The sequence below is a fragment of the Dermacentor andersoni genome, chromosome 1 (genome assembly GCF_023375885.2).
Source record: "Dermacentor andersoni chromosome 1, qqDerAnde1_hic_scaffold, whole genome shotgun sequence".
NCBI classification, from domain to species: domain Eukaryota; kingdom Metazoa; phylum Arthropoda; class Arachnida; order Ixodida; family Ixodidae; genus Dermacentor; species Dermacentor andersoni.
In genome coordinates this window covers 171,083,847-171,109,054 of record NC_092814.1, presented here as the reverse complement: position 1 = coordinate 171,109,054, position 25,208 = coordinate 171,083,847, and the positions used below count along the sequence as shown (strand labels likewise).

General features: G+C 46.2%; 1 protein-coding gene and 1 long non-coding RNA gene across 3 annotated transcripts in view; one reads left to right on the top strand and one right to left on the bottom strand.

Annotated features, from left to right (window-relative positions):
• Window positions 1–867: 867 nt before the first annotated feature.
• On the bottom strand, window positions 868–4,258 carry LOC129380797 (uncharacterized). The gene is made up of 2 exons (XR_008608982.2): window positions 4,082–4,258; window positions 868–1,034 (listed from the first exon to the last, which is right to left on the bottom strand). It is a non-coding gene; the product is annotated as an uncharacterized lncRNA (long non-coding RNA).
• Window positions 4,259–4,296: 38 nt separating this feature from the next.
• LOC126546984 (cyclin-D1-binding protein 1 homolog) overlaps window positions 4,297–25,208 on the top strand; it is an 84,159-nt gene continuing 63,247 nt past the window's right edge. Inside the window, exons 1-3 of one of the 2 annotated variants that reach the window (XM_050194753.3) lie at window positions 4,297–5,001; window positions 5,156–5,218; window positions 10,179–10,340. In XM_050194753.3, the coding sequence (XP_050050710.2) occupies window positions 4,935–5,001; window positions 5,156–5,218; window positions 10,179–10,340 (292 nt within the window). In that variant the 5' untranslated portion in view covers window positions 4,297–4,934. The remainder of the gene's footprint in view (window positions 5,002–5,155; window positions 5,219–10,178; window positions 10,341–25,208) is intronic. The other variant, XM_050194751.3, reaches the window with a different exon arrangement.

The window sequence follows — 25,208 nt, the reverse complement described above, 5'->3', positions numbered from 1 at the left end:
TCAGTTCCCCATATAAGTGGTTTTGCTGAAGAGAATACAGGAATATGAGCAAAATTGACATGGAACCAACATATAGATAACGTCTGCATGATTGCCTATCAAAAGTTATATTTTCTTAGAAAAAAAAAACTGGAACGTGCATCGCGTAATGTAAAACTTATTGCATACACCGCCTTCATTAGGATGATACTGGAATATTTAGCCGTTGTTTGGAGTCATCATCAAGTGACGCTTAAGAGGAAGTTGGAAAGAGTCTGGCGGCGCGTTTTATTTGTTCGACATACCGAAGGAAGGAATCAGTCACGCTTATGTTACAGCGTTGCAACTTCGATCTTCTTGAGGTATGTAGGAAAAAATATAGGCTGAAGGTGCTTTATCAAATAATGCAGGATCAACTTAAGATTGATAAGCTCAAATATCTACATGCTCCAGGCAAAAGATACCCGCGAACTAACCACGACTACGTCATAAAGCCGGACCACACCAACAGTGATACATATCGATACTCATTTTTCCTGGATGCGATAGAAATGAGGAACCAATTGCCAAACGCTATTGTTAGCTTAAAAGATGTCACCGACTTTGAAAATGCTGCTGAGGCATATTTATGGGAGTTTTCGATTTAGTTTTGAAGTACCAAGTGATTTGTGCGACTTGATATTCATTGTACGTATTTTGATAAATGTCAGAAGTGTGCTGAACAGCATTCAAGTGAACATCTTATTAACTGTGAATTGACAAGTGTTAAGCAACTTTACGTACATTGACATTGTCCATATTTGATTTATGTAATTGTATTGTCCTCTCTGTTATGACCCTCTATGAGGGTTGACAGTATTAATAAATAAATAAATAGACAACGAGGAATGTGGGTAAGAACACTTTATTTTCAGCACACATGTTTTTTTAATGAACTGCTGTTATACTGCTAAAATCTGCACATTTAATAAAAGTACACTGCTTTGCTTCATCACTCCATGCTAAGTGCAAGTATCCTGTACCAGGAAGTCAAACCAAGACGTGGGATGTTCAGTCTGTGAAAATAAAAACGAGTTTGAAACATTAACGTGCAAAAACTAAAGCACACTCAAGAAAATAAACACAGCACAGGAACATATCCAATGAATCAGAATTACCCTTGAGAGCAAACATATAGTTTCTATGGCACAGTGAAGAAATCTTATTCCTCCAGCTTTTTTGTGCGCGCGAGAAAATATGAAAGTGCATGCGTTCCCCCATATTGTGTATCTGTCACCTTTTCACACACAACAAAGATGATGTCTCAATGTGCCCAACTGTCTTTGCATATCCATTTCTCTGCTCTCATACCATGATACCTACAGTTAAAGGCTGTAGCAATGCTTAGCTTGAATGAACCAACACAAGCTACATGCACTGCGCTGTTGAACATGGCATTGTAAGTTAGATTCATGCACAGCACATTCATGTGCCATAAACATTTGATTGTGATTGTAGGCGAGATAAATAAAAAGAAGGTATGTAAATAAGAATATTCCCTAATAAGCTGTGCAGAAGTGCTCTCCCTTTTGGACAGAAGCCGAGCACAGCTGCAGTGAACAAGAAGCCAACTTATACAGCATTTAAAATCTAGGTTCTAAATGTGCTACAGATATTTCTGAATTCATGGTCGAAAATCTAGGTGTTAAAGGTGACAAACATTTAAACAGGTCTCTATTCGGACTGGTAATGCTATGTGTCACCTAGTTTGATAAAATATGCCATATCACTGGTCTCCCAAGCTACGGCTGCTGTCCAGTTGCAAGTGCAAATCACTCAATTATGTCTAGGGCACGTTTGAGCAAAAGGCAGCCAAGATTACTGTGCCAATGAGATCTATTTCCTGACATCTGATTTCTTCTCAGAAAGCTACCTCTAAAAAAAAACCTTCACAACAACATAACCCAAACCTTTCTTGAGTAAAGCCATCACACTGGTCCTTGAACACTAATTACACAGTGGCTCTTTGTGATGTAATGTTATGTACGTCAGCACCTAACGAAGTACAGGAAAATTTAATAATGGCAGCGTGACAGGTACACAAAAAAGTAAAGGGATAAAACATCACACAAGCTGCCAACAGTGTTCATATCTCCATTTCAATGTGGATGTTTTTAGCAGTGAATACATGTTCTCATTAAACTGAGTCATATTATTACAAAAGCGAAGGGCAAGGGTCTTTACATTCTAAACTGACAAATGTGCTTTATTGCGATTCACCGCAATACAGGAGGTGTTTTGCAGTGAACCATCACATAAGGTTTTGGCTAACTACGGCGGGCGTGTCCTACAGCGGGGCCTCTTGTGTATTGCGGTAAAGCGTATTATTGTGACAAGAGCTAACCTGGCACGTATGGCTTTAGCCAACAAAAGTTCTCAAGACATCATGCATCCTGCCACGAAAATCTGCTTTGATGAGAGTAGAACATTAGGTTCGTCGCTGACAGAAACCATACATTCCAGATTCACGTAAATCTTTCCCAATATCGGCATGCTTCACCGCAACACACAACTATGTTGCGGTGATAACGGTGGTCGAACAGGCTGGTGCAAATGTTTCGACACTGGAGCATGCCTTCATCAGGACAACTGCTTTCCTTGGCAGTTTTCATATACGTGAGTGCCCCCAACTCCCAACAGGGGAGATTTACCTGGACCTTTGCCAAGAGACGTACCGACCAGCGTTTGGTAGTGGCTGGTAGAGATGCAGGAGTCTAAAAAGCATTGCGAAATTCGGTTCCGTAAGGTTACCTTCACCGCAATACAAATATGTTAAGCGGTTAGACATACAAAATATTTTGCGGTGAATCATAGCAAGGGTATCCGGCCTTTGATGCAAAGCAGCTTTCCAAGAGGCACGGTAATGCCGTGGTTAGTTATGCAGTTCCCCGCATGCGAGTGAGTTCCCTGCGTTCGGCGGTTTCCCAGTGACATACAAAATTACATTGATTGACTGTGTTGTAAATGGGCGACGGCACTATATGCTGATGCAAAAGCGTCGTTTCGCTTTCGAAAACTGCGCTCGGCTAAAGAGAACAACCTTGACTCGCATATGACCAAAGCAGTTGAACAGGAAACTACGAAATTACGTAGCTGTTATGGAAGAAATCAACAGCTCAGAAAAAAATGGCCGTGTAAACATTAACTGGCTTACGAGGTCGACAAACCAACGGTTCAAAGCATCACAGCCACGTCCGAAATAGCGCTGAAGGCCGGCCAGTACACTTAGGCGCCTCAACGCGCGTAATGTAACAGGAGACGACAGGTGCACGCGTACATCATTAAGGAACACATATTATTTATGTCGGTGAAAGCGGTCACTCTTCAGTTCTGACATGCTTCAGCGCGTAACACTAGTCTACTGCGGCGAAGCTGACTTCAGGACCCCGATTTCTTCCAACTCATCTGGCGAGGCAGGTCCGTTTATCACGCTTGGCAACGTTTGACATTTTCTGCCTTAATTTCGTTCGTTCTTTTTTAATTTTCTTATCACAGTGACCCTGTATCACGCAGTAGCAGAGCTAGTGCCGCGTCTTAACTGCGTAAGGAAAGGCAAGCGTGTATGCAGCAGGCACGGCGGCATTGGCTCTTGATTGGAAACTTCAAGAGACGCTCTTCCGCGCAGCGATGTCATTTGTATTACTAAAAGAATGCAGGTGACGATTAAATGAGCCGCAGCAAAGCTGTAAAAAAGCAGTAGTAATGCTGTTCTAAGATCCTCTCGCTCGAGCGAGATGGTCTTAGAAAAAAAGCGCGATGTAACGCGATCTGACGGAACAGCTCGTCATGCCAGTGTTTTCTTACGTCCTCGTTCTTTCGCGCATCCTCCCTGAACCAGACTACTGAATGGTTCTGTGCACGCACTGACGATCCTGACGGAGGCAATACCACTCACATGAGCAGCTTTATATAATATGCCACGGCCCATTCCACATGCCGGCTGCAATTTGACGCGGCCAGGAGGCAAAATATGCGCACAAGGTACTTAATGGTAACGCATCAAACTGCTCACAGCCCCAATCCTTTATTACGCGCATATAGCGTGGAAAGATGAATTACTCACGCTCTAAGTGGGCACGGAATACGGACCGTTTCGCAGCGCAGCCGGCTCCGTAAGACGGCCGCCATGGAAATGAGCGGATGTGACATCATGGGTTATAGCGGACGTGACGTCATGGGTGAACGTAGACATTTCGGGCACCTTTCGTTTGCTGTGCCCCGGGCACAGCAGACACGGCCCATCGCCATGAGCAACGCCAAATTCCGGCTTCACTTTTGCTTCACAAAGAGTGACGTCAGGGCCTCTCCTTAGTTTCCTTCCTCCGTGGGCGTGGCCATACAACAGAAAAAATAAAAAAGCAGCAAAAAAATGAGAACCTACTACGTCATTTCCGCCACACTTTTCTCCTAGTGCGCGGAGGGGGTAGGGCCTCTCCTTAGTTTCCTTCCTCCGTGCCCTGTATCGACGTGTATGTAGCGTTGCTTGAGGACCACGTCGTATTCTAGGCCGAACTGTCCGTGTTGTGCTTGTTGTCGATAGCAGATTAAATTAGTCTCCATTTCTTGTCTCAATCAAGTGTGCTACTTTTGTTCTAATGATAAACGCAGCTACCATACGATCAACTATACAACGTGCGGAACATATGATAAATATTACGCATTACCTCCCATTTATTAAAAAATAGACTAAATAAGTTAAACAAAAAAATGCCGCACAATATTTTAAATAAGATCAATAATTTTGTCAAGAGATGGCGCAACAATGTATATTATTGCACGTGTTTAGCACCGTTTTTCGCATGGTTTTTCGCATGCACTGAGATTACTATGTCTTGTCCAGTGGAGGCGGTTTAGTTTGACTCTTGCGTGCGTTCGTGATCGAGGAGCTTTGTTATTGTTGGCAGTTTCTCGCAATTATGGCTCAGGAAGACCCAGTTAAGGACCTGAAAGACACTTTGCAAGAAATATGTTGCCAATTACAAGGTTGGTATGAAACAAGCATCGCCAATATTGCAATCGATTGTTGAATGCTGTTCATTGCATGGTACTAGCGTTCGCTGTAGTTTTCTTTGTATTTCCGTGTAAGTTAGAATACATGTAAATCTGATTTTATTTTTCTTCAATAAACATATAACAGAGGATCAGGTGCCGCACGAAGTTGTCGAAGGCTTCATCCTGGAAGAGTTCCTGCCGAGACTTGGTACGTGTGGTGCTTCAGTACAGCGGCGTTTTTTCATCGTTGTTAAAAGCGCTCTTAATCATTTATATAACGTAGTTTATGGGTTGCAAATAGTCGAGAACTTGTAATGACACCTTTTGAATTTCGTAGTTTGAAAATCTACTTCGCTCCTCAGCGCCGATTAACTACATTGCATTGATTGACAGATCACCACGTGTAGGACGCCGCTTGCGTCCTGCATAAGCCGATCTCTCTAACGGCACCACTTCATGTTTTACAAGCACCGCTCGTGTACTTGCCGCAGACATTTGCATTGCATTACGTCGAAACAGTTTTGTGACAATCTCACTGAATTATCTCAGATGCGTTGTACAACAGAAAGTGCGCGAACACATAGACAACGTGAACGATCTCCGATGCCTTTCGGTTTCGGCGTGACATCAGGGCGTCTATTTTGTTTTTTGCGAGAACCGCGCCGTAATCCGGGCCACAATATGTTAGATGCTAGCGAACCAACTGGGCTGCGATTTTGTAGCGATGTCTTTTCCCTGTGCCAACGCCTTTCGGTGCTTTTCGCGTTCGTGAGGGGCCGCATTCGACGCTCAGGGGAGGCGTCTCTTGACCACTCAGGAGCGCGAAAGGCAATAGCATCGGGAAAAGGCATCGCTACAAAATCGCAGCCTTGGTCCATCAAGTCGTCCATCAAGTCGAACATGTTAATCAGCTAAGTGTGACAAACGTCCTGCTGTCCAAACAATATTTGGGCGTTGCAGAATTCACGCACGGGTGCGATAGTGCAGCGTCACAAGTTGGTGTCTGGGCATGATTATTTCTTTAATAGTTACTAGTAACAACGTCTCAATATTTCGTGTTATAGGACACCAACGCGGCAATGGGAACACCAATGCTAGAACCCGGGCTGGTCCTTGGGTTGGAGATTGCCGACATCAGAGCGTGCCAGGGGGATATAAGATCGGCTGTCTGCGACAGTGGACAGCTAATTTTCCATGCGAACAAACACTCCCTGGCATGCTCTGGCCTCAGCGGCCCTAACCCACGGACCACCCTGCTTCCAGCTTTGATATTCCCACCTTCCCTGGGTGCCCTGGAGATCCTGCACCGCCTGCTTTATTATAACCTCAGGTATTCTCTTGAGGCCTCCATTTGCCCGTTACATGTGCCCTCCTGGAGCAGTACTCGTAAAAAAATGCAATCTATCATCGTGACGAGAACAGCACCCCGCAAGGGAAAAGGCGCCCAGTGACTTCTGCAGCGTCATCACGCCCATGCGTATAGAATTGTGCAATGCCACTGAGGAATCTGCCAATATTTGTACCATACATAAATGGTCATCATGTCAGATGTGATATCCAAGCCTAGCTGAGTGTCCATATGGCAGTTAACTTACCATTTGCAAAAATATCACTGCTTATGTTCCACGCTTGGCTGAAATAGAGCATGTTGAAAGTGCTGTCTTGCATTAGAAAACAAACATCTGGCTGAGGCTGGCCTCATACGTGCATGTAATGATAATTTGTCATTGTAGTAGTGTCGATTAGCTGCCACCCCTAAGATTTATTAATACAATTAAAAGTTAATGCAACGTAGTTTATTTTGCACATGACTCTGTGAATTGCGCCTTGTCTAGAGGTGGCCAATCTAGTGACAATATAGCAGTTGACGCCTGCTGCCAAAATCTTGCTGCACTGCAGAAGGGATGCACAATGCAATAACAGTGCAGATTTAGCGTGCCACCAGCATAGGACATTGTGCTGTTGCTGAAGAAAAGATAACGAAGGCAAAATAATAAAATCACCACAATTTATATTGCTTTAATTTCAAAATTTGGTGCAGTTAAAAAGAAAGCCCTGGTAGAAATGGAATGATAATGACACCTTCCTGATGTCTTTAGAAGAAGTATCCCACTTCACCCATCACTGTTTTTATTTAGCAAACTTGTATTCTTCTTAAGTGATATTTATTTGTTTTAACAGCATAGGTTATACAGCCCATTAGATGACTTCCCTCTTTTGGCCTCCCGCAAGTCTAGCTGGCACTTGCAATGCAGTGGTAATTTCAGAGACCTTGTCACGGGAGATCCATTGTTTCTGAAGGTACACACTGTTCGCACAGCCATTTATACCCACCTTTTGTAACATTTTAGCTTCTCAGATGTCATATTAGTTGTCATCACAGCCTCCAGAATACCATAATACCAAAAGGCTGAACTGGATTCGGTACAGTCCTGGCACCATGCTGATTGGTTACAGTATCTGCATCTACTCTATCACAATAAAATAGGAATAAAAAAGGGCGATTTTATCAAATCTGTCACGAAACTAACCAGATGCTCTCACCACTCCAAAAAACTGCGAGAATTTCATTGTCAAACCGATATCTTTGAAAATTCATTCTTTCGACGAACTGTGTGAGAATGGAACATGCTTCCAGCCGACGTTGTAAAACACTCATCTTCGGCTGCTTTCACTTCAGCCCTGAAGGCTCACCTGTCGATAGTTTAATTAGTCAGAAGACACTAGTTCTTTTGTTTTCTTTTTTTCTAGATGTAAAGATGTTACTTAAACTCTGTATTTGTACATGGAACCACTCCTGGTATATGATATTGTTTTATGCACAAGCGGCATTATGCAAAATATGTATTGTCTGTATTATGTATTGGTGCATCTTGTACCCCACTCCTGCTCACAGCCTTTCCATGCTAGCAGTATTGCTGAAATAAAAATAAATATGCAAAATTTTGGTTATATTGATTTTTTTTTGATACTGTGGCCAATGCTTGGGACCTTTAAAAATTATACCAGCTTTCTTGGAACTTTTGATGCTTTGTACGCCAAATAACATAGTCCTGGCATTCTATAGCTACTGCAACCTTTGTGCCATTAAGCACTCAGCAGCAGCAGCAGCCTATTTATGTCCACTGCAAGATGAAGGCCTCTCCCTGCAATCTCCAATTACCCCTGTTCTGCACCAACTGATTCCAACTAGCACCCGCAAGTTTCCTAATTTCGTCGCACCACCTAGTCTTCTGCCATCCTCGACTGTGCTTCCCTTCTCTTAGTACCCATTCTGTCATCCTATAGATCCAACGATTATCTAATCTACGCATTACATGGCCTGCCCAGCGCCATTTTTTTCTCTTGATGTATATTAGACTATCGTCTGTACACGTTTGCTCTCTGATTCAAACCACTCTCTTTCTGTCTCAAAGTTGTGCCTAGCATTCCTCGTTCCATCGCTCATTGCATGGTCCTTAACTTGTTCTCAAGCTTCTTTGTCAGTCTCGCAAGTCTCTGCCTCATATGTCAGCACCGGTAAAATGCACTGATTGTATACTTTCCTTTTCACTGATAACGGTAAGCTCCCAGTCAGGAGCTCACGATGTCTGCCGTATGTGATCCAACCCATTTTTATTCTTCTGTGAATTTCCTTCTCAAAGTCAGAGCTCCCTGTGATTAGTGGACCTAGGTAAACATACTCCTTTACAAACTCTAGAGGCTGACTTGCGATCTTGAACTCATGTTCCCTTGTCTGGTTATTTATCATTATTTTTGTCTTGTGCATATTAATCTTCAGCCCCACTCTTACACTCTCCCTGTTAAGGTCCTCAATCATTTGTTGTAACTCGTCCGTAGTGTTGCTGAATAGAACAATGCCATTGGCAAATTGAAGGTTGCTGAGGTATTCGCCGTCGATCCTTACTCCTAAACCTTCCCAGTTTAATAGCTTCAAAACTTCTTCCAAGCACGCAGTGAATAGCATTGGAGAGTTTGTGTCTCCTTGTCTGACCCCTTTCTTTATAGGTATCTTCCTACTTTTCTTGTGTAGAATTAAGGTGGCTGTGGAATCTCTGTCGATATTTTCCAGGGTATTTACATAAGCGGTCTGTACTCCTTGATTATGCAATGCCTCTAGGACTGCTGGTATCTCTACTGAATAAAATGCTTTTTCATAATCTATGAAAGCCATATAGATAGGCTTATTGTACTCTGCTGATTTCTCGATAACCTGATTAATGATATAGATGGGATCCATTGGAGAGTATCCTTTCCTGAAGCCAGCCTGTTCCCTAGGTTGACTAAAGTCGTGTGTTGCCCTTATTATATTGGAGATTATTTTGGTAGATATTTTATATAATACTGAGAGTAAGCTAATCGGCCTATAATTTTTCAGTTATTTAATGTCTCCCTCTTTGTGGATTAGTATAATGTTATAATCTTTCCTCCTGCTCACAGCCTTTCCAGGCTAGCAGTATTGCTGAATTAAAAATAAATAAATAAATATGCAACAGCTTTAGTTATCTTGAATTTTTTTTAATACTGTGGCCAATGCTTGGGACTTTTAAAAATTACACCAGCATTCTTGGAACTTTTCATGCGCTCCATACACCAAATAACATAGTCCTGGCATTCTATAGCTACTGCAACCTTTGTGCCATTAAGCACTACCAATAATAATATTTCCTCAGTAATTTACAACAGGAGTTGCCACACTGAAGCTAAAAAACGCATGAAAGCAACATCCCAAGTGACATGAGTAGCTGTGTGGGTGCTGCCAGCTAGATTTGTTTTCCACTAGGGTGGAAAAGTGCACAATACTTGTTTTTGATGCTAAATGGTGCTTAAAATTTTAGTTTATTACTGACTCCGCTACAGGCATTTGTAGTAAGAAGCAAAACTGTAAGACACCTGTCTCCACAATTTTCCTTCCTTGAGCATTGATTTAGTGCACTTAAGTTATTTCTAATTTTGTAAAAAACCTAACTGTGCAGCACTAAATTTACATAGTCTTAGGCTCAGGAGCAAAGCATGAAAGAGAAAATTCACAAATGAAAATTTGCATGCTTTGTGTCATATACTCTTATCTTTTGGAGGTAGGGTGGCTGCACAAATTTACCTTGTTTCAGTGCCTCAAATACTGCTGAGCTTCAGCAAAAGAGTGATTACTTCTCTTTTCTGTGCAGCCTATGCAGTTGAAAAAATTGGCCTCAATGCCAAGAGAATCTGCCTTGCCTTTGTGGAGCCACCAGCTCCAACCCCTTTGGAAGTGGCTGGCCTGATTGCCCGTATGAAAGCGGCCTGCTTAGAAGTTCTGTCAATCTTTGCTGAGCTGCCACGATGTCAAGGTAATTCTCTTCATTCATTCTGGATCATATGACATCTTCCATCACTTAATAGTTATTCACATATGTAGGAAGCTACTACACTTTTCTGTTTTTAGCCAAGTGTGCCTTTGCTAATAGGTTGTCTACTGTCTCCAATATTTCCATAGATTATGGTGCCAGCAGAAAGGTTGCTCTCGGAATTATTTGGATGGTTTTATATATCAATTATATCTCAACCTTTTCACAAGTGGCACAGGAATCTACTTATGTGGTTGTGTGTTTTTTTTTCTCTTTTTTTTTCTCCCAGAAGACATGGTCATGAATGTTCTTGGTAAAAATTTTAGGTTTTTTTCAAGTGAAACTTTAAAAAGTTCTGGTGGGAAGCACTCCTCCCACTGCCCACTAGCTGCAGTAAAAAAACATTTACTTTCATATCATTCCAAAAAAGTACAGAACATTTGGGATCCCTTTCTATGACTCAGAAAGCAAGAACAAAACTCTTAAACAGCTCACGTTCTCCGATACTGCCTGAAGCAGGCATCTGCACCAAGTGGCACAGCACAGCTGTGGCAAATGTACCACGTTCGCTTCTCTACTACCTTCGTGCTGCAGTGCTGGTACATATTTGCAAGAAAATGGTATCGCAGCAAATTCCAAATAAATGGCATTTTTGTTGCTAGGAAAATTTTTTTGAAAAATGATCAAGCAGACAGCACCGCTGAGATAGACTCAAAGTGCAGGAAACACTGTAGTTTTATTCTTACAGCAACAGAGGGCACTACGGATTTTTTTTCTACGTTTCTGTAATATGGCGACACATTCCTGTGGTGAGATTAATGCTTTCACTGACCTTGTTTACATACACATAGAAGTATACTTCCCACTGAAAGGGATAAAGTGGAACTTATATTTTTAAACCTCTGCACAAACCATCTTGAATAATTGAGGTGTATGTGTGTGTGGTACAACAGTGGACCCCAAGCCCTCACATCATAGCTGTAGCCAACATCGGTGAAAAACTGAAAGCTGAAGCTATAGAAACTGCTAATAGAGGCAGTTGGGCTTTTCGTCCAGCTGCAGTCAATAAACTCACGCTTGTCAGGCTGAAGACTCTTTTGACCTTGCTAAGACTATGAAAACAAACCTCAGCCCATATATGTAACATAATTGTTTTTTTGCCTCCCCCCCCCCCTCCTCATACTATCAGCCACAGTGCAACGTTGCACAAGGGGTAGGAGGAGAAAAATAAAAAGCCTCCAAATTATTTTTATGAGTTTATAGTCATCACTAGCCAATAACCAAGTCAACTGAAAGTGAAATTGGTCCATACTACAAGGACAACAAATTGTCATCTTGTGACCTGGTTTAAATCCAAACAAAAACACATAAGCTGAAAAACAGCAGAGTCAGTGTAATACCTGAGCAAGATTCTGTTTGCTTGACAGGTCTCATCAAGTAAATAGATTTACACATTTTAGAAGCTTTCGGAAGCAGGCTAATAATATAAAATTTTCTTGTAGTCGTACTTGAGACTCTCACCTAAAGTTTATTATGTTATGCACGTTTTGTAGTTTGGAAAGCTTCATGCAGTGTACACATTCTTTCTAATTGCCAAAATTTGCTGGAGTATTAATTACTAATCCTGATTATGCATTTGTTAATGTATATATAAATTACTATATTGTTATGAAAGAAATATTCTGCATAGCATGTGATGTGTTCTGATTGCATACACTGGATGTTTGTTGAGATTTGTGCTAGGCACTGTCTTTTGCCAAACCTTGGGCCTTTCTGTGCTTATCTGATAAGTGTGCATGATGGCCTGTGGGTACTATCTGTTGTTTATGGTTAAAGGAGTATTGACGTGAAAATTGTTGTGTGTCTGTGTGTGTTTTTTCTAGTTAGTGTGGATGCTGTAATTATGGTCCGAAGCCTCATTTCCTTTAGAGCACGACAAATAATTAACTACAGAATTTTTTATACAACCCATTGAAAACTCATATCAGCTGCATCGTGGCCTCTGACATGGAAAAGAAGACTCATCATATCACCAAAAACAGAGTAGTGGTCACATGGTATTGCTAACAATTCAAGGGCATACCAGTGAGTCTGGTGCAGTAGATGAAGGCCATATGATGATCGCGTCGCCGTAAGCTGCCACATCGCCCCTTTCAATTGTTCGCTTCTCTCTCAAGCTCTGGAGGACACACTCTTCCCCTTTTCCTGTATAGTGCTGAATGAGCTCGGCTTTCAGCAGCAGGGTCATAGTGTGCGTGTATGCAAGGCTGTACCCAGGAATTAATTTCGAGAAGACTTTTGCGGTTACAGCGGCAGCCATTCTGAAATATTCAATTGTTTTAGAGCACAGCTCTTAGGCGCCCGTTCCTTCGGCGAGTGTTGGCTGCGTAACCGAGCAAAAAGCACAGCGAACGATGAAAGAGCGAACAAAGAGCGGGAGATGAAAGATGCAAGCCGTGAATGGTGAAGACTAATGAGAATGGCCTCTTCAGTGACATGCGTGCAGGAAACTGCGGTCATGCGGGCCCACCCCTGCTTGATGTGTACTCGTACTTGGTCTCAGCCGGACCACTCATTTCATACTATCGTCTGCTTGCATCAGCTCTTGTTCGTGCTTGTTTTGATTGTTATGGTTTGCAATTGTTTTGTAATCTGATTGTATGCGGGACGCGAATTGTGTAGCACTTTCTGGAAGCCACACAGCACCAGTGATTACACTGGAACCTTTAACGAGTCATGTATAAAAGCTGGCGTGCTTGACCCGCAGATCAGATTTTCGGTGATTGCCAACTCTGCTACATGTCTCTCTCAAATTCTTTGCCTCAGTATATTGCGAACTGAAAACATGTATAGAGCTGCGCTCAAATTTCACATTAGGAAATATTGTATTCATCGGTAAATTTTTTGTGTATGAATCAAGCACATTGCTCACAAAAGTTCTGCGGGTACAGTGGTGGCCATTTTGAAATATACAGTTATTTTAGAGCGCATTGAAGGACGAAAGAGCAAATGTGGAGCACAGCTGGGGATAGAAGATATGAGGAAAGTGCAGCAAAACAATGAGGCAGAAAGCGGAGAAAGAGGGTATGGCGAAAGCGTGAGAAGAAAAGTATAGTGCAGCGATGATGGCTATGACATGGCACCAGTGTAGTGTGCGTCGTTTCGTAGGTTTGTCTGTGGTGGCTGCTGTGAATCGCGCCCATGTATCACCCATGCGCCGCCTCTCGGTATCTCCAGATTAGCGAGGCAGTCGCCCCACACTTTACTGCGTTTGCAATGTGCCGCATGAGTCTGATTGTTCATGCCATCCACTATATATAGGGAAATGAAAACATGTATAGAGTTGGGCTCAAATTTTGCATTAGGAAGTAGGGTAATCGTAGGTGAATTTTTAATGTGAAAGCATTAGTATATGCCTCCTTACGTGAAAATGCAGCGTTGTACAGTGCAGTCCGCTTATAGTGTGTGGGGTTCTTACCCATGCTCTTGGGACAAAGCAATGATAACACAGTAGTGCAAACAATCACAAGGGCATTTATTGCACCTTTCATAGACTAATGCCTGCTAGCCGAGTTGCTATCCACAAAACATGCCGATGGGCGCGCGACAAATTGCGGAAGTCCGACTCACCGCTACCGGATAAAGAGCGAATATGTTCGCCCCATGCTGGACGTTAATGCCTGGTCATTCGCGCGTATGGTTACGCGAACAGTGGCACGTTCGAACGAGGCCTCATGAGACAGTCTCACAGAAGCATGGATCGGCACACGTGCGGAACGTCCGCGCCGCTAGCCAACCCCAAGCCAAATAGGAAGAGCCTTCTGCTTTCTGTGCCCAAGTAACTGCGCTGTTAGGTGGCATTAGCAGAGCCACACTCGCGCCATCTCTCACAATACACTTCAACCAGACCGACTGCCACTTGCACCAAGCGACGCGGTGAAGCCGGATTACAGGAGACGGGAGCTATGCGGGAAAACAACATATCAGGGGACGCGTGAGAGTCGCGCATCCCCACATCCCCCCCAACCTTAAGTCACTACATATTCTGACGAAACATGTCACACGGTCTAACGTCAGCGCGTGCTTCGCGAACAAGGTAGTACATGCAACTCTGGCCGCGCCGAGGAAATGCCCACACGCTGTCCATAACATGCGAGCTGACATTGTCCTTGGGTACACCGCTAGCGTCCGCTGGTCACAGCAGCAGCTCTACTGACCCGACAGCACGATTCCAGACCAGGACTCCGGAAACGGCGACGCAGTAGTCGGTGTGAGCAAGCGTCGCTCATGCCGAATCGCCCTGCTGGCGAGAGCCGCAGTAGCTGTTGGTGACCACCGGCTCTTTTCTCTGCCGCTGAGGGTTGCGAGCGGGATACAGGCGGCCGCCAAAGTCGCTGTGCCGAACTGGCCACAGCATCACCATTGCCCGGCGTGGCTTGATCGTAGTCTGGGGCAGCAGCGCAGACAATGTGCAGGTGACAGCAAACCAGGGGTGACTCCACTCATGCTGCGTACACTCAACGCACTCAGCGAACACTAAAGTAGTGTAAGGGAGAGGAATTCTGCATGCGCATCGCCCACGTGGTACGATGTTCAATTCGGCTAGCAAAAAAATCGGGCGGCTACTCGGATGCTAAGGCTTCCTTGAGTCGAACGAGAAATTTCAATTCGTGCGAGGCTAACTAGAATGAGGGGAGCAAAGTGCAACACCTCAGCGCCACGGTCCACCAGGTTGTATCCCTCCACGTGCGACAGGCAACTTAGGTAAAGCCTTAGGCCTAAAGCGTCGCTACCCTGACAACAACCGGCATCCAAAAAGCAACACCCAAAATGGGCGCAAAACAGGCACCCGTGGGTAGACGTCAGCTCTGTTAGGTGATCCTACCCCACTCGGTGCACACAGCATCCGAGTTAACGGCGCCCACCGTCCCAGACGGTGCCAGAGTGCCCGGTGCCAGAGTGCCCGGTGCCAGGCCGCAATACCAGTCAGCCCGTAGTGGCGCCCGTGGCCACCCGGTTCCCAGAGTCACGACTTCATCAGAGTCAAAGAGATAGAAGAAGCTATTTACATAAGAAATTCGGACCACCCACGAGGCTTCCGTACTCACTTGCTTCAGGCTTGCCAATGCTCCGCAGGCGCTAAGCCTTGCTCTCCCAGGATGTAGACCATGTGGCTGTCGTAGCGACGAATGTCATTTAAAAAAAATCATTTGCGAAAAGGCTTAGCATGTTGAAAAGTTCAAACACACTACAGCCACTGTCGCCTCGCTCAAGAAAGCACGCCGCCGATGCTAGCAATCAAAATCCATGCAAGCCCTACGCTTCGGTTCAAACGAAGGTCTACGTTGGGCAACCTGATGTGGGGTTCTCACCCGTGCTCTTGGGAAAAAGGAATGACAACACAGTAGTGCAAACAATCACAAGGGCATTTATTGCACCTTTCATAGACTAATGCCTGCTAGCCGAGTTGCTATCCACAAAACATGCCGATGGGCGCGCGACAAATTGCGGAAGTCCGACTCACCGCTACCGGATAAAGAGCGAATATGTTCGCCCCATGCTGGACGTTAATGCCTGGTCATTCGCGCGTATGGTTACGCGAACAGTGGCACGTTCGAACGAGGCCTCATGAGACAGTCTCACAGAAGCATGGATCGGCACACGTGCGGAACGTCCGCGCCGCTAGCCAACCCCAAGCCAAATAGGAAGAGCCTTCTGCTTTCTGTGCCCAAGTAACTGCGCTGTTAGGTGGCATTAGCAGAGCCACACTCGCGCCATCTCTCGCAATGCGCTTCAACCAGACCGACTGCCGCTTGCACCAAGCGACGCGGCAGTCGCGTGACGCGTCAGACGCGGCAGGGGACGCGTGAGAGTCTCGCATCCCCAAAAGCAATACCACATATAGCAATGGGTCAAGGTAACAGTGTCATTTTATGCATTAGGTCTATGGGGGGAAAAACCATATACAGTAAAACCTCGTTAAACCGTACCCGCTTAAACAGTAGTTTCGTTTTAAAAGTAGCAAGGTCAAATCCCCAATTCAGCGGCCATTGAACATAATGTGTTTTGTATCCACATAAATTGTACCAACTTATTGCGTACACATCGGTTAACACGTAATGTTTCTACTTTTCATCGCGCAAGCACGGCGGTGGGTCGTCTCCATCGGGTGGCCTAGCAGAACAACAAGCCTCAGAGATCCGAACAACGGCCTCCAAGCGCCCTGTGCGTTTGCATGTGAAGCCACATCAACATCATTTCGGCGCCGTGCGAGAGAGCGTTGTGGCGTCATGCAATCAAGGACTAGCGTCATCCCGAAGCTCAGATAAAAAGGGCACCGGGTGCTCAGCATAGAAGAAAAATTAGACAATGTTCGTGCTATCAAACGTGACACGAAGAAGTCGGCACTGGCGTGTGACAGGGATCTGCTGCTGACTACGATGTGTGGCATTTGGAATGTGAAGAAGTTGCTCGACAGCGCTGCTGCGACCGCGAAGAGATGTCAGGTACGAGGTTCGACTTTTCGTCATCGTTGCCTCAGTTGTTGCAGAAGTGTCGACTAGCGACAGTACGACACAGAAAGCGACAGCTGGGCTATTCAGGCCCGACAGTGGCAGAAGCTGCGCGTTACGTCAGCCTCGTGAATGAAATTGTTGCGACGAGAACAGTACCCCGCAATGAAAAAGGCGCCTCGCGACTTCTGCAGCGCTACCGCGCGTGCACAGAGAATACGTAACGCCAATGAGTAATCTGCCATGCGAGTGTTTGCCGAGAAAAGGGGGCTGGCTGAAAAGCTGGCTCGCAGCTTCAGTAAGTTTGAGGCCGCTGTCGTCGCTGCTAGGCCGCCGCAGCATCAAACGAAAATAACACTTTTGTCACACAAAGTGAATAAATACTACATGTTTTCTTCCCCTTTCATCGCACTCTCTCTGAGTTCCATTTTTGACAGGTAAGTCTGCGATCTCATGCTATTTCGGTTAAGCAGTACTACCGTTTAGTACATATTTTTTCCGAGCTCCAGCCAACTACGGTTTAACAAGGTTTCACTGTATATAACGATGTGTTATTCACCACATATCGGATATAACAATCAAAATTATGCTGTCAGGACAGCGTTTGCTATGCAGAATAATCCTGACATTTGCGTTGCTTGGTTTCCCTGAAACGAACGATGCCGAGATGAGGCAATGTTCACCTACGCAAGTTCGTATCTGCCACCATTACCGTGCAGCACGTCCCGCCTAAAGTCCCTTGATAATTTGAAAGTACCGTCACCTCCTCACCTCTTGCTCATCGTCGTCCCCCCAACGGGAAGCAGTCGTGAGCCCGTTTTTCTGCACGAGGATTGGTCTCCCTGCCGTTGCCCTTGGAAACTGGCAGATCTTGCGTTTTCTTTTTCGTCCACACCATTTTTCTCCTCTGCTCGGCGTAGCGAACATTGTACGCTGTGTTTCCTTCTCTCTTTGGTAGCGCTATGCCATGCTGTTGCGCATATGACTGCAGCAAGAAGCGTGAAGATGGTTATGCAGTTTTTATGATACCACAAAGAAAGCGTGACGGCTTGCGCAGGAAGCAGTGACTGCATAACATTGGCCAAAAGAACTTTGTGCCGACAAAGAACAATGTTGTTTGCGAGGTAAGGCGTATTTCTTATTACTCATATCAAAGCATCCCCTAATGCTGCATTTTTTTTTATTCTTCCGGCCTGCTCACCAGAGTTTTTGCTGCGGCCATTGGTACGTTGCATAAAAATGGGGTTGTGCTCAGTATGTTTAATATTCTGCTGGGCCTCTGTCACCTCGCATGTCGCCAACTGTTGTTATTTAGTGGGAAATGCAGCACTATAAATTCTGCTTTTTGCTGTGAACATTGATGTGCAAAGATAGAGCCTCTCGATCGCACTGTTCGCGATTGTTAGGATTCGTTGCCTGTTTTACTAAAAATTGATATAGCGACTTGTAGAGGAGCTATTATTTTCAGCTTACGTTGATGTGTGCGACAGTCATACAATGAGAGCAGGCTCTGAAAAAATTAGGGGCGAGTATACCCATGGTATTGCAGGTGATGAGCGCTAGCTAGTCCACATTGCATTTTAAGTATTAAGGCGAAAGCCTTTCGATCTGTATAATAAGCCACACACACAGTGATGTGCCACAAGCAATACTAGATCAGACGCACAAAGTAAAGCATCTCATCATGTGGCAGAAAAATTATCTGGAATGTAGAACTCTCCTCAAAGCTCCTTTTACATCATATACCCCGTTCATGCGGCTTTAAGAAAAAAAAACAACCTCCTGATAAACATTGCCTTCACCATTATCAACGCCATTATCAGCATTTCTCAAAATTTTCAACACTGGGGCGCGCAGCGAGCGCGGCCAGCGGGCAAGGAGAATCGAGGAGGAAAGCGCCGTGGGGAGGAAAAGGGTTTTAGTCCCGCCTAAAGCCCCTTAAACTTTGTAAAGTAGCGACACTCTCTTTCTCTCCTCCTCGACAGTGGTTCCGCCTACACTGCTCGAGCGTAGCAACGACGCCAACATGCGCTCCTCGCCACTCCATAGACGCTTCTCTAGCAAAAACGGCGCTGATGCATGGCGCGAGGGCCCACGTGATGTTATTAGGCCAATAGTGATGCGGCGTCGACCTCGGCCAGAGTGCGCGAGGAGGAGGCAGCATTCTTCAAAGCATGCTGCTACTTTACGAAGTTTAAGGGGCTTTAGTCCTGCCCCACCAGTACCGCCACGCACCGGAGAGCATCGTGAGTTGGCGCCAGCTGCTTCACGCTTTTGCGCCTCGCGAGTCGACCACAATCGCACCGAAAGAGAGAGAGAGAGAAAATGAGAAAAAAATGTGAGAAGCAAAGCGGCACGATGACGCCCGTCCCCCAAACCAGTCCCTCTCGCAGCAAACGCGATAGTAGCTTCACAGCTGAAGCCACTGAAGCAGCGGACAGCCCAGTTCGAAGATGGCGCTGACAAAGCACAACACTGTGTCGCTTGACACGAAGATGCAAATTTTGCAGGATTTTTGACACGGCTTCAAGGTGAGCGCCCTTGTTAAGAAATATGAGCTCTCTCAGTCGACAATATCTACAATCTTGAAAACTGGGAGTACTGCAATTGTGAAGGCAGGAAGTATTAGTGGCCATGCCGATCAGCGAAAAAGGGTTAGGGACTGACCCTCTGTACGCCGATGTGAAAGAGCCGCTTTACCAGTAGTTTATCACAACCCCCGCGCATAACGTGCCAATGAGTCGGCCAATACATGCTGCCAAAGCGAAAAACTTCGCTCTTCTTCTGGGACGGCCCAATTTTGAGCCAGGAGGAGGCTCAATTCGGCGTTTTAAAGTGCGGCATGGCATCGTTTATAAAAAAATGTGGTAGGGGAGGTGATGGCCTTGAATACGTAGGCGAAGCAGCAGTGGCTACTGACAAAGCTGCTTGGCGTGCTGGAGCGTTACGCAGACAAGGATATTTACAACTGTAACAAAACTGCTCTTTTTTTTTATGTTGCCGTAGAAGACGCACGCTTTTAAAGTAGATACACCATGCCCAGACAGGAAGCACTATAAACTTAGGGTGACTGATTTGCTGTGCGTTAGCATGGACAGGAGCCATCGCCTCAAGCCTTTCATTATCGGGTGACCCAAGAAGCCAGCGTGCTTCAAGAATCAACACATACCCGCCCGCTATCGCGGCAATAAGAAGGTGTGGATGACCAGCGACTTGTTCGAGGAGTAGTGGCTGCTCGAGTTGGACAGCATAATTGAAAGTCAAGGAAGAAGAGTAGTGTTGCTACTGGACAACTGTAGCGCACACAGCGTTAACCCGAAGCTGACATCGGTCGAATTGATGCTTCTGCCTCCCAATATGCCGGCAGGCCTGCAGCCATTGGATGCCGGCAGGATAGCCAACTTTAACACTTTATATTGGTGGCGCATGCTGGAGTGGCTAATCTTAGTCATTGACCGCACAGCTCCTGGCACATCGGGCAGTGCAGACGGGTCCCCTGACCTGAAAATCAGCCTTTTGAAGGCCATGCACTTCGTCTATGGTGTGTGGTATGAGGTAAAACAGTCCATCATACAAAACTGCTTCCAAACAGGCGGGCTTTGTGCGCCAGGACGAACCTACCCCCCTACTGACAGTGAGACCAATACGGTGGATGCTGCCGACTTAACCAAGCTCTGGGAGCACGTCGCTACTGGTGACAAATGTGCGTCGATGGAGGAGTTCTTGTCGGCAGACAGTGCTGCCTCGTTCTGCGATGAGATCACCGACGAACTCGCGGTCGCCGAAGGTGTGCTGTCACGACAGACGGCAATGTTGTGCGACGGTTGTAAAAATAGGAGGACGATCCCACCGCTGGCGACCAGTTGTAGGGTTTAGACGTTGAAGGGAGGAACTTCCCACCGCTGGCAGCCAGTTGTACGAGTTTGGGTCAGGCATGAAATACTTGGTAGTTGACCCATGTCGTCGTCCAACTCACCCATGCTTGGGAAGTGGTTGTAGGGAGGAACTTGCTCTCATCGAGAACTAGGAGTACGGGATTTATTTACAGTATTTACAATAGGACAAAAGGCACATTTCAACTGTCTAGCATCATTCCCAAACGGAGCCCGAAAGACGAAGCACCAAGCCCAAAGCACAGAGCACACAGCTCCCGAGCACATTCCTAGCAGCCGACAAACTGCAGCTTAAAAACACTCTGTCCTCCCTATATCCCTATTGAGGGAAAACTGCTTTCCAACCTTTGTCCAATCGGACCGTCCACAGTCGGTGGAGGCGTAGTCGACCCGCCTTTGAGGGGGAGGGCTCACAAACTCACATATGCACTTTGGATTCCCAGAACCCACCGAGTGGAGCGGGTCCTCATACACAGGTTGTCACGCTTGACCCCAGCGGGCGCCTCTTGATTCCAGAGCTGACTTCTCAGGTAGCCGCCACGACTTGTCAGCAGACTGTGACGAATTCTGGGGCCCGTGAAAATGCACCGCAAAACACCCTGTTCCAGCAGCTCTCTTGCTGCAAGTAGACCATGAAGTCGACAGCGAATCAAGTAACAATACTCAGTCCGCCGAACGTGGCTAGCCTTGCTGGCGTCGCTGACTCTCCGAAGGAGGCACATGGTTGATTAACTTTGCTGTAGTCTCCAGTTCTCCAAAGGAGTTGGATGGTCGGTTAACTTTGCTGGTGTTACCAGTTCTTCGAAGCGACTTATCGCAGCGGGCCGGGAAGGGTTCGAAGGTTGCTTCTCCGAAGGAAGCCACCCCGCAGGCCTATCGTAACAGCTCCTCCATGGCCCGGAAAATCTCAACTGGCCAGTGCTGATAACCGCTGGGCAGGAAGAGAATGGCTGGCGAGCAAAAATAAGGCTTTGCTCTCTGCAATGACTGCGCCCTTGGAATGCCCTAAACCATCTCACAACAACCGGCACAGAAGAGTCGATCCCGGCAACACAATACCACTCAGCGTGCGAATGCCCAGAATCAGCTGTTAACCCACCAGGCTTCCCATCAAAATTTCAATGTAAGCCGCTCAACTGAGAACCCCAAAGTTTGTCTCCAAAATTGGGACCCCAAAATTGACCCCAAACGTTAACGCCGCCAAAGCGAGCGTTCACGTTCCCCCTGAGTTTAACCAAACCTGACCGTCGTGCTGCACAAGAGTTGAGGTTTACGCAGAACTAAACCGAAAGCTCTCAAGCACCAATACCCGAACTTAACTTAAGCAGCCTAACTTAACGAACAGCCTGTTCTTACTCTATCACAGTGGCGTACTTATTGGACATACTGGTGCCACTGAACAGTCTGGTCAACTCCACAGGTACGTAATCACAATCGCGCTATCTTTGTGGTCCCTATTCAGAACGCGTACTTGCGTCATACGCAAACGTTTCATCACGCTTACTCACGTTTCTTCCTCTACTCCATACAGGACACTTACCTTAAACGAACAACTAAACTTGCGTAACTTACGCACTCCGCAGAACCCTTAAAAAAATTGCGTCTTCCAATAACTAGTTCCATGCACGCTTACTAGAGAAGTCAGAACGCGGCCGCCCTCAACACACGAGCGACCCAGTCACAAACATTCTGCTTCCTCCCGTCCACACAAGACACGCGCTAATGGAACTAACAACGCTCCTCGGTGAAAATCATGCACTTACTGAAAACCTACACGCTTCACCTTAGAAACTTCGAGAACACTTCTAAAAATAAAGAAGGTTAACTAATACCATAGCATTACCACAGGCCTCTCACTGATAACCTTGATGATTCAGGTTACTCACACACACAAAAAAGCCAATCTACTCTTTAATTAACACCTCAAGAAACTAAAGGTTTTCATAAAACGCATCTTTCAAATCTCGGAGCTTCTCAAATGAAAACATAAACAAAGCTCGTACCTTACATATTGAAAGAAACTCAGTCTCAAATCGCAAAAATTTTCAAATTCTCCAAAAATAAAATAAAACAACACGTTTCATTTCCACGGAAGCTATTTGGGTCTCCCGTTTCCAAACGTTTACGACGGACTCGTACTTTTGAGCCGTACTCGAGGTGGGCGCGGTTCTAAAGCTATCCTGGCTGCCCAGGAACAACAAAAGGAACGACACTCTATCAGCTCCTTGAAGACGTTGCAGTGTCTTGCCAATTTGCGTCCTGGCGCCAGGCTTTCATCATCAACTTGACTGGTCACGTTACGATTCCTTACCACCTCGTCTCGTCTTGCCACCTTATAATTGCGTTCTTTCCCACTGCATGCTGCGCCCTGAAAAGATCTACGGAATGACGAGGAACATAACTGCCCCGTGTCCTTTGTCTGCGTAGAACATGCTTCTCGGTCACTTTTTGACTGGTGGCTCGAACATGCTTGATGTGCCAACGTCGTCAACGATGACCGCACCCTTCTTTTCCTCGTGCACTGGCTTTTTGCGTCTGTCGCCGTCTTTGGCTGCGCTACATTATTCACCGCATTCCGATCTTTGCCACGCTTCTTTCTACGGCGCTTTTTCCTTGAACTCCCTTTCATGCCACCTTCTCACGCCTCAAGCTGGCCGGTACACATCTTGTTGGCCCGGATCGCTCTCCTACCCGCACAGTCTGACTGATTTTCATTTAACCCTTTCGCTGTCACCGACGTACCGGTACGTCATCGCGCTTCCCCCCCACGGTGTCACTGACGTACCGGTACGTTCTCTATCGTGCGTTCAAAATTTCGCGCCTGAGCGCAAAGCAGGCGCTCCTGGATTGGCCACGCCATCTGTTGACTCTTTCTACAAGTTCGTATATTCGCCCCGACCTGTGTTAGTCCATGTATTGAAGAGTACGGTGCGACTGCCACTCCCCACTTTCTCTTTGCTGAGTGGCGCGGTGGCTCCGCGTTCGCTGGATCATGCGTCGCGCGTGTGTGGTTATGGGTTCAAGGGTTGTTCTGTAATCTCCGCTGGTTTGAAGGTTTTTATTTTTCTTCTGTTGGTGTGCCTGCTACGGCGCGTCAAGTTCAGGCGCACGTGCCGTTGCCTCCCCAAAAAGGGTGACTCGATTGCTGCTTTCGCTCTCTCGCCGCACCCTCGCTTCCGACTTGCAGCAGTAAACGTAAAGCCCTTCGAACTTTGTTTAGCCTTTTTCCATCTCCCTCTGTCTTATTGATCACGCAACGTCCCATTTCTCTCCGTTGTGCGGGCGACTGAAAGCACATCCTCCCTGCACGCGGTTACTTTCGGATGGCTCGGCGCGCGGGACCTTCGTCTGCTCATGGGAGCGGTGGCTGAATTCCGATTCAGAATACGAGCCGAGCTCGGATTCGGACTCGGACAAAGTCGCATGAGAGGAAGAGGGTTCCGCATCGTCAGATTCGGATGTTGAACGGATTTTATAGTCAGGCTGATGATGATGATGATGTTTACTAACAACAGCTGCAGAACACTGAAATGTGCATATTGCGTTTACTATGTTATTTGTATACCAATCATAATCAAAAATAAATTGCTATGTTCATTCCCTGTTATGCTCGTTCCCTGAAACCAAGCCGACACTGGGGGTGTGTCACGGCCAGAAACGCCCGACAGCGAAAGGGTTAAATCAGCTCTCTCTTTGCCTCGACTGGCGGACAGCTCAACCAACTCTAGAACAATGCAGCAGTCTTTACTCGAGCTATGCAACTCGCACTCCTGCGAACTGCCCTCTACTGCATTGCCCAGCTCACGCTGTGCATTGGCACACAGCTCGTCAGGCTCGATCGCTGTCTCACCCGCACGGTCGGAATGATTCTTAACTAACTCATCCCTCTCTTGGCTACCTAGACTGCGGACAGTTGCACCGATCCCTGAACAGTGCAGTTGTCTTCCCTTGAGCAACGCAGCTCGCAATCCTGCGAACTGCCCTCAACTGCACCGTCCAGCTGGCACTTCACTTCGGCATGCAGATCTGACTCGACATGGGTGCTCGTGTCTGTTGGGTCAGCAGTACTCTGTACTTCGTTAACAACCTCGTTAACATTACAAGCGACGCACACATGCGGTGACTGTGCCAATTCATTCACAGCTGGCCTAGCTGTCTCTACAGTGCTCTGTTGGCACAGCACCTCGTCGCTCTCACTACGGCCTTTAACGGCCTCTGTTGCTGCTAAGGGATCATTAGCTGCTAACACTTTGAGTTCACCTATGAACGTGCAGTCAGTCTCGCAGGTACTACTACTTCTCTCAGCTTTCAGCCAAAATCTGCTATGGACTTCTTCCCACTTTCGCTGTGTCCAGCCTACAGATTTCTCAAGCCGCTGTTGACTTCGTTCGATTAACTGCTCCAAACCTTGAATCTCATTGTTCAATGCAGCAGCGTACTGCCTCGTTAATTCTCTTAGGCCTTCT